The 10,168-nt window shown below is 39.0% G+C and overlaps 1 protein-coding gene across 1 annotated transcript in view; it reads left to right on the forward strand.

Moving 5' to 3' along the window:
- LRRC49 (leucine rich repeat containing 49) overlaps nt 1-8,070 on the forward strand; it is a 169,274-nt gene extending 161,204 nt beyond the window's left edge. Inside the window, exon 16 of the mRNA XM_044918294.1 lies at nt 7,405-8,070. Coding sequence (XP_044774229.1) covers nt 7,405-7,608 — 204 coding nt within the window. The 3' untranslated portion in view covers nt 7,609-8,070. The remainder of the gene's footprint in view (nt 1-7,404) is intronic.
- Nucleotides 8,071-10,168: the final 2,098 nt, after the last annotated feature.

Genomic DNA, 10,168 nt, shown 5'->3' on the forward strand with positions numbered 1-10,168 from the left:
AAATCAGTATACCAAAAGAGTATAGGAGGGATATCTTATCCAGGTCAAGGGAGGCTTTCCAAAGAAGAATCTTCCTGATAACAGTCTTAAATGATAAAATGTAGCTATATGCAAAGGGAAAAGGGAAATTCTGAGAAATAGCACAGTATGAATAAAAGGCATAGAAGCATAAAAAGACAAGGAGAGAGCCAGGAGCTATGACCAATTCACTGTTAAGAAGCACAGAGACTGAGGTAGATGGTATTAAAAGAAAAGACTAGAAAGGTAGTAAGAGGGCCATGTGAAAGGATTGAATTTAATCTTTGGCCAGTAGCGGCTTCCTGATGTGGCCAAAGGAGGAAAATGAAAGCCAAAATGACAGGATTGCAAGTCTTTGTCTTCTTGAAGCAATTCAGTTCCATGAGCCAAAAATTAATACTAATTTCCATAAAAGAAATTTAGAAAAATATCAAAGAGCTGTATGCAAAACAAGAACAATTTCACAGAGAAATCAACCAATCTTTAAAGAACAGACAGTTCCAGTGATTTTTAAATTGTGCAAGAGTATTGCAAAAGAAGAAAACTTTTCCATTTTTTTTAAGGCAGACATCATAACATTAAATCTAAAACCTGCCAGGATTGGCACAGAAAAAGAAAAGCCAGACCAAAAACCTAAGAATATTAATGATGCAAAAATCCTTTAAAAAAGGAGGAGGAGTATCAAGGAGACTACAGCAGAATGTTAAATGTAGTTTAGTAGCCAAGTGTAGTTTATTCTAGCAATCCAGGGAAGATTCCTATCAGTAGATTGGTTGATCTCAAGTGAAAAGTTGTGATTATTTCTTTAGACATTGAAAAGGTGTTTCACACAATTCAACATCCATCCTTAATTTTTTCTAACCAACAAATAGAATAAATAGAAATTGAATAGGAAATGTCATGCTTGATGGGGAAACTCTAGAAACATTAGCATTAATGGTAGACAGAATTCTGACTGAGATGTCCTCCATGATTCCAACACCCTGGTATCCCTCTCTTCGGTGGCAGTAAAACATATGACTTGCTTCTAACCATGGAATATGGCAAGGGTAAAAAGATTTTGCAGATATAATTAAGGTCTCTAATCAGTTGGCTTTGAGTTAATGGAAAGGGAGATTATCCTGGGTAAGTCTGACCAGGTCCTTTAAAAGAGGATTCAGACTACTGCTGGCCTTGAAGAAGTAAGCCACCATGTGAGAGGGTACATGGCCAAGAACTACAAGAAGCTTCTAGGAGCTGACAGCAGCCCCCTGCTGGCAGCCAGCAAGAAAATGGGGCTTCAATTCTACAACTGCAAGGAACTGAGTTCTGTTCAAACAACCAGCTGGGTCTGGAAGAGGACCCAAGCTTCAGAAAGGGACACCGCTTGGCTGACACCTTGACTATAGCCCTGTGACATCCTGAGCAGAGCACCCGACTAAGCTGTGCCTGGACTCCTGATGCTTGGAACCTGTGAGATGATAGAAATGTGTTGTCTTAAGCACCAAGTCTGAGGTAATGTGCTGCACAGCAGTAGAACCCTAATGCATCACTGAAGTCAGCTTCAAGACAAGGGTGTCTAATATCGCCATTATCATTTATCGATACAGACAATGCAAAAAGGCAAGAGAAAGAGATTAGTGGTAACTTGAAAGTTTCGGAAAGGAGTGAATTTACTACTTGCAGACAATAGTATTGAATCTCTGGAAATCCCAAGGTAATTAGTTGAGAAACTATAAAAGCTATAAAAAAATTCAGTAATGGAGCAGAAATCAACAGCTTCCATGTAAGTAAATAACAACCAGAAAGAAAAGACCCAACTCACAGCAGTAACACAAAAAGATAAAATACCTAATAATAACTAACTAATATATGCGCATGATTTCTGTGAAGTAAGCTTTAAAACATTAATGAAGCACACCAAAGATTTATACAAGTGGAAAAACCTACCATGCTTTGGATAAGAAGGATCTAAAGCAAAATGTCAGTTTTCCTTAAGTTAATTTAAAAATTTAATATGATCTCAATAAAAATGCCAAAAATTTTCATTGAGGGTTTTTTGAGACAAGTTGACCCTATGGTACATGTGGGAAAATAAGCATAAAAACTCTGAAAAGGAAGAATATTGAGAATACTAGCACTAGTAGGTATTAAGGTATATTATAAAGTCATATCAATTCAAACAGGATGGCCATAAAGAGATAGTCTAATGGGATAGAATGGAAAATTCAAGTGTACATCAAAATACAAAAGAGAATTTATTATATGATAAAGAAGTATCTCAAGTCACGTGGACTATCCAATAAATGATTTAGGAATAATTAGGGAACGGAGGAAAAAAGAAAGCTAGATTCAGATATTATATCTTACATCACATAAATTCCAAATGGGTCAGAGATTTTAAAGTTTATAATAAAAGTATAAAGGTTTTTCAAGAAATCCTGGAAAATATATATGTGGCACTGCATGAAAAAGACCTTCAGGGGGATAGAATAAGCAAAGACAAAAAAGAAATGAAAAGATGGTTTACAACTAATCTTCCTAAATGATAAAGAACTTTTAGAAATCAGTTAGTAAGAAAAGGGGCTGACAACCCAATACAGGCTATGTTACCTATTTAAAAATAAATTTAAAGTAATATACCATTTACTGTAACAATAAATACTGTATAGGTATAAATAGCAATAAAATATGTATAAGCCCTCTATGGAGAAAATTACGTAATTTTATTGAAAAACATGGAAGAACTAAATAGATAGTTCATGTTCAAGGACAGGAACGTCCTATATGGGAAAGAGTCTTCCTGAATCCATCCATAAATATAAGGCAGTTCTAATCAAAATTTGGACAGGGTTATTGTAGAATGTCACCAGCTGATCCAAAAGTTATCTGATAGAGCAAAGAACCTAAAATACACCAGAGTAAAAGTGGGGAGAACTTGTCTCACCAGGTATCAAATATTGTTGTTAAGCTGTAGTAATTAAGGCAGTGTAGGAATAGACAAATAGACCTGAGAACAAAAGAGAACCAGAGCTATCCCATGTATATGAAATACATATATCCCACGTATATGGGGATACAGATAGGAGGTATTACCGATTAGTGCAGACAATTTAATAAATGGTACTGAGGAAATGAAATATCAAATCAGAAATACATATTGAACCCTTACTTCACACCATACAACAAAAATTAACTCCAGATCAAATGAAAACCCAAGTACGAAAAGCAAAACTTTAAAGTTTTCATTGAAAAAGTAGGTGAAAATCTTTATGACCTTGATTGAATAGACTGTGATTTTCTAACACCCAAAGGGCACAAACCAGAAGAAAAAAAATGTCATAAATTTGACAATCAAGATCATTGTTTGTTTGTTTGTTTGTTTGTTTAAAACAGGAGTCGTTTCAGTGGAGTCATATAAGCCATGTCTCAAAGTGGTTTGAGCAGTAAATAAGCAATCAAAAAGTCAGGACAGGGAATGTTGACGCCTGTTTTGAGAAATGTCAAAGGGAGAAGGAATCTGAAGCCAAGTAATATTTGGAAAGAACACTTGGCCACTAGGAGACCTGGATCTGAGCCCCTGATTCTACCACTTACTACCTGAAAGACCTCGCCCTAGTTCCTTAATCACTCTCTTGACTTACAGTCTAGCTTTCCTTCACTTAGACCATGCTCCTCACCTCTTGAAAAATATTTAAATCACTGCAGCATAGAGTGCTCAGTCAGTCTCTTTGGTGTATCCTGAGTTGTTGAGGGAATTAATTGTAGTGAGTTCCTCACAAATCAGGCTAAGCAGACCCTTCCATTATACATATGACATGTATAATTATATGTACAACATGTATAATTCTGTTGCTTGGTAGCTGCTCATCCATGCTCCTGCCTCATTTTAAAAAAGATCTAAGATGGATGTAGAGTCAGAGAGCTGAAAGGGACTAATGATTCCAGTCCTGTTCTTAGACAGATGAGGAAAACTGGAGACTCAGATGAACTACTCAAGATCACACGGTGAGTTACTGACGGAGCTGCCTCTAGAACTCAGACCTCCTGATTACTGACCTTGGACTCTTTCAGAGTGTATCATGCCACTTTCTGAAGTCTTCCTGACCAGAAAGGGCTCTCTCTTTCTGAACACTGATTAGATTTGCTGTCTAAACATCTCATTCAGCCCTTAGTTACTGTTTAATATTTTTTAGTTAGCTTTTCATATGTGTAGGCCATCTCTCCACTTAGGTTGCAGGTCCTTCAAAGACTAGATTAGAGTTTTCTCTGGGTAAGTAAGTATTAGTAGATGATGTGTAATCCTGAGCAAGTCTCTCAACTTCTGTTGACCTTCGTTTCTCATTTATGAGATGGAGATTATGGATTGTACCCCAGTACAAGAACCATTATAGCTAAAATCGTTCCACAACAGATCCCACCTTTGACTTTTTGTCCCAAACCATCTTCATGACAACAAAGTTTCAGTTCAATGAAATAATATTGTACAGAGTTCATCTCATCAGGATTGAACTTGTACAATGCTTGCTTTATGAACCCCACAGGGATATTGTGGGATAGGAAAAAAATAAGTATATGAAAGCATTTGAGAATGGAAAAAGCATTATTCAAAGAGCAATAACTCCTTGACGGGTCAGGGCAAGAGAGGTATCTCTAATGTGCTTTTAACGGGATCATTCTGGACAGGCAGAGTGAGTCGTCCTGGCAGATACCTGATGAGTTTAGAGTATGCTTCATGGAGTTGGGAGTAATTGGCTTGGAGGAGAGAAGAAATGATGAAGTAAAACTGCTTTCCAACAGTTACTGATTAAGGGTTATTATGGCAGATGCAATTCTGTAGCAACATGTTTATAAAGAAGTAGTGGAAGGAGCTATATAGTAAGAAATTTTAAAGCACCAAAAATTGCATTATGCCAATTACAAAAAGGTTATATTATGTATAAATTATTTAACAAAATACATCCTTTAAAAATTCTTTACATTTTCATTATTCCTAAATTATTATAAAAATGTTCCAGTCTTACTGCTAGGACTTTCTTTTTTAAAAAACTCGAAATTGTGGGGTGCCTGGGTGTCTCAATCAGGTAAGTGTCAAGACTCTTGATTTCAGCTCAGGTCATGATCTCGGGGTTGTGGGATGGAGCCCCGCATCAGGCTCGCCCTGCAAGTGGAGCCTGCTTAAGATTCTCTCTCTCCCTCTTCCTCTCCCCCCCTTTTAAACTAAATAAATAACTCAAAATTGTGTTTTAAGAAAACTCAGCAATATATAAAAGAAGCATTCACTAAATATGCTGTGTGCCTTCTATTTGTGTAAATGTATTGCACGTTGTAAAATATTGCTCGTTGGTAACTTTTGATCGATCTCTGGTGATTCACACTTGTCTTTCTCCCTGGTAGTCCCTGTGTAGCCCAGATTTACTGAGTGTTAAAAGGGAACAGCTCTATGCTGTTCTCATCAACAAGCTAACTTAGTGCAGGTGACTAAGTCCCAGGCCATATTTCAGAGTTAAAGAAAGTTAGGTTCATCGGAGAAGTAGCCAGCTGGAACCATTTGTTATTTATCGCCCATCACAATCTGTACATTTTTTTATGCGAGGTCAACTCATGACCAGTTGTTTTTAGCGCATGAACTAAATCAGGTCGGCATGTTGACCCCTGAATGGTGAGTGATTATTTAGAGAAATCTTGTATGTCATAAGAAAATTTCCGAAATATGCCTTTGTTAGGGAAAGTTAGTGACAATTGGGACTCATCATTAACTTATGTTAATTAATCAAGAATCTAAAATATGTTTTGTTGTTTTAGAAATTGTAAAAATTTGGAAAAGGAAGAGAATTAGAAAAAAAGAGGAAAAAACACTCATGGTCTCACAACTCAAAGGCAGTCTTAATGATACTTCAATATATTTTCTTCCAATAATTTTCTTTATACTTTTTCTAACTTTTTTATGAAAATTTCAAACATATAGCAAAGTTGAAAGAATTTTACAGTAAATGCCCCATACACCCAAACCTAGATTCTGCTGTTAACTTTGTACTATAGTGTCCTTGCTTTGTCCCATATCTATACATCTATTCATCATCAATCCACCTTATATTTTTTAATTCACTTCAATTGCAGACATTAGCATGCTTCTTCCTAAGCAATTCAACATGTGTATCGTTAATCAGAGTTCAATATTTGGTATAGTTTCTTCTTTTGGGGTAAAACTCATATACAATGATATACAAATCTTAGGTGTATAATTTCTAAGTTTTGACGAATACATACATGTGTATAACCCAACCTCTATCAAAATTTTATTTTGTATTTTTGTTTTTCCATTTAACATTGTAATGTGTTTTCCTTGTTATTACAAGTCTTTATAAGTATAATTTTAATGACAATATCTGTTGATATTTAAATTTAACTCTTTAATTCATCTTGCAATTATTTGGTATTTTGACTTGAGTTGGAGGTTTGAATGTATTCTTTTCTAAGAAGTTAAACCTATTGTCTCATTGACATTTATTATTTCTTTCCTCCTTCATTGATGTGAATTGCTTTCCTATAATTCTGATTGTCTGATCTATTCCACTGATTTTTCCATATATATTATGGCACTTTGTATCATCATGCCTTGATCCTCCTCATAAGTATTAATAGCCAACATAAATGTTGAATTCTTATATTGAACATTTCGTTTTGTTTCAGCCTCTAGGTGAAATTGAGGCCCAGTGCCTGAATAGCTTTAGGCCCAAAACTTCCCCTGTTGTGTTTTGGACCCAGATTTTTCATTTGCAGACTTCCAGACCCAGACGTTGAGTGAGAGCATTGTTTCTCTCAAAGCCAAGTTCTGGGTCCCAGGCTTATGTATGTTTCCTCTTCCTTCTTGTACACTTTTCCCCAACTTTGTCCAAATGGTCTAGGCTAATGAATCAGTGTAGTGCCACTAGTTTTCCTAACATACAGACTGAATTCAGAGTATGGTATTTCATGTATGTGTATGGATATTAACTAACCTTATACCAACTAAGATTGTCAGTATCAGGGCCCTGATACACTTACCACTTGAAGCCACGAAGCTGTGCGTTCATCTGTCTTGCGTGAGCTAAACTCCCTTACCTGAGAAAGGAGAAAGTCTACCAACAGAGAAATAGTAGTTACGATCCGGGTGGTTCCAGTAAAGAAACATCTGCTAGCAGAGCTGTCTAATAGAGGTAGGAGTGGACTGGGAAGTAGAGAGCTCCTCATTGCTGTCTTTACTCAAGCAGAGCTCTGTGTCAAGAGTGTCTAAGAAAGTACTCCTGCTCTGAAGGGTGAAGCTCAGAACAGACTCTGAAATTTCATGTTACTCTGGTTCAGCTAATTGTTCCTTTGGCTCTTGGACTAACTATGATTCAATGCAAAACTTTCTTTTTTTAACAGGAAATAAAGGAAAAAAAGAAATTCTGCAAGATGTATATGGAGGACCTTGTGAAGGAAGCCACGGAAATCAACATGAAAAACGAGGCTCTGCAGAAGCTTTGGCCGCAGATGTTCATTGAGCTTGTTAGGGACGCAGTCATAGAAATCCGCAATAAAAATTCCTACATGAAGCTTTGCCTACAGCAGATAACTGACCAAAAATAGAAATGGCTTTTAGTTACAGTTGATTTTAGCAGTTTTGTGTTTTTGAAGGTTGAAAACAAGTAGGTTAAACATGTTGAAACAACACTATCCTACAAACTAGAAAGCCTAGCATCAAAGCACTATTGCCTACTGTTCCCGTAGTTAAAGGTGAGGAAGGAAGGAAGGAGAGAGAGAGGGAAGGGAGGATTGGCTTCCTATGTAAGCTGACCAAACAAGCTCTGGGAACTGAGCGGCCCTGAGAGCTCACTGGGCGTTTCCACTGGCCCCGCGACTCTGGCTCTCACTTCGCCTGCCCCTGCTCTGGCCCAAAGCACGGAGTACTTGCTCAGGTTTCAGCATGAGTTGCTCTACCTACTTGCAGCTGGCAATTTCCACTTATTTGCCTTTTTATTTTATGTCATGATTTCAAAGCCAAAAATACTTTCTTTTTTATGAGTGAAGAATAAACTTATTAATAAATTAGTAAAAAAAAGAAAAGTGTGTTTGCCTCCTTTGTCCAGTCAGAAGTGTCATATTATTGTATGGTCCTCTCCAGCTGAGGGGGAGCCCTTCTCTTCACGTAAGTAGGAAGAAGCTCCATTCTTCCAGGGATGCATCCTCAGGGCACCACAGGGGGTCATGGGGTCACCGTGGACAGAAAATATGAACGTGAGTACAATGCGGGCCGGAAGAAAATGCTTTGTCTGAAGGGACCCCAAGTGAATGTAAAATGCAGTCACCAGTCAGTAAGTCTGCTTCTCTGAAAAGTGTTTCTTTCTGTTGTTAGCTGTTCGGGGCTCTGGCTTCAGGTAGGCGTGCATACCTGTGCCTCAGAAGGATTAGGGAAGGGCGCCTGGGTGGCTCAGTTGGTTGGGCGACTGCCTTCGGCTCAGGTCATGATCCTGGAGTCCCTGGATCGAGTCCCGCATTGGGCTCCCTGCTCAGCGGGAGGCCTGCTTCTCCCTCTGCCCTTCACCCCACTTGTGCTCTCTCTAGTTCTCTCTCTAGTTCTCTCTGTCAAATAAATAAAATCTTAAAAAAAATTTTTAAAAAGGATTAAGGATTCGTGGGTGAAAGGTTCTCATTTTCCTAATTCCCTTTGAAGATCAAAAAGGTAAATACGACGCTAGCAGGGCTTTGTCCTAGTTCATGCTAGTGGGGAGAGTGTTTCGAGGCCATTAGCATAGCTGGAAATAATACAGCTTCAGCAAAACAACCTTACAGGTCGGTAACTAGGAATTCTCCAACTTGCTCAGATTTCCCCTGGCAGCTCTCAGGGTAGCAGGGCCGCCAGGAGGTGGCACAATGAGAGTGGAAGTTACAGGACAAAAAAGTCCTACAGAAATGCTTGGAAGGAAGCTAGGCAAGCTGCTTGTGCAGCTCTCAGGAGCTCCCCCAAGAAGGAGTGCTCCAGTTTTGATGATTAACAGAATGTTTTGGGAGGTGACCTTTTAAGTCATACTGTCCTGGGTTTGTATCTTGGTGCTTACGCTACCAGTTCACTAGCTTCTGAGCCATCTGAACCACGCCTGCCTCATAGCACAACCTACCTTAAATAGTGCTGTGAGGAGCAAATGAGATGATGCGTTTCAGGTATTGATCACAAGGCCTGGCACACAGCGAACACCAGTAAATGAAGCTATTCTTCTAGAAACAGGTTGAACCACAGAAGTGGTGCTCCTGGACCGGAAGAACTATTAGAGTTTCTTGATGATCCTTCAGCCTTTCGAAATTAAAACATGAACTGTCTGTCATCCGGCTGGAAAAGGGTGATTTCTCTCTGGGTTTTCTTGTTTGTTATGGAAATGAGATCCCACCTAGAGGGTGACGTTGAGAGGAGAGACAAAGATGGCTCGTTAATGGGCTTCCAGTAAATAGGAAAGGCCAGAACTTGTGATGCCTTGGGCATGTGGAGAACTTGCTCGCTAAAGGTTTTGCAGGTGAATGGTCTGGCTGTTTAATCAGTCATCTCTCTGGCTTCCTGAATGCTGTCTCTTCTCCCCTAGGCCTCCCATCCCCAATGCTACAGGCATCTGACCCTCATATTCACATGCATTCTTGGCTTTCCCCAGTTATTTGGGGAATTTGAGGAACTGTGGGTCCGCACTCAGTGACTTGGCAGCAAGCCTACAGGCACTGCTGGCTCTACTCTTCTTCCTGAAACCAAGTCTTTTTATGCCCCAGCTCTAGTCACTTGGTCTCTCATCCCTTTGTACCTGAGCCGTCTCTTGCCTGACCCCACTATCCATAGTAGGTGGATTTCTACTTCTTGAATCCTTCTTTTGCCTAGTCCCAAACTCCCAATGGCTATGTCCTCCCATGTAATTCCTATCCCCTCCAACTCAACTTCCTCCCAACCCATTTTGCTTGCTGGAGTTCCTAGGTGTAGATAATCCCCAGATGAAAGGACAAGGGGACCTGAGTCTACTGGGTGTGGAATCAAGTGAGGGTCCTATGTTGTTAGTGGTGATTCCCAGAACAACTTGTCCTCCCTACTTGGGGTTTCCCAGGGTCTTTGGGAAAGGAGAAGAGATGCATACCCCACAGTCTGAGACTATCTAGGTTAGTGTTGTTGAAGGAT

This window comes from Neomonachus schauinslandi, chromosome 9 (genome assembly GCF_002201575.2).
Source record: "Neomonachus schauinslandi chromosome 9, ASM220157v2, whole genome shotgun sequence".
In the NCBI taxonomy this organism is placed as follows: Eukaryota; Metazoa; Chordata; class Mammalia; order Carnivora; family Phocidae; genus Neomonachus; species Neomonachus schauinslandi.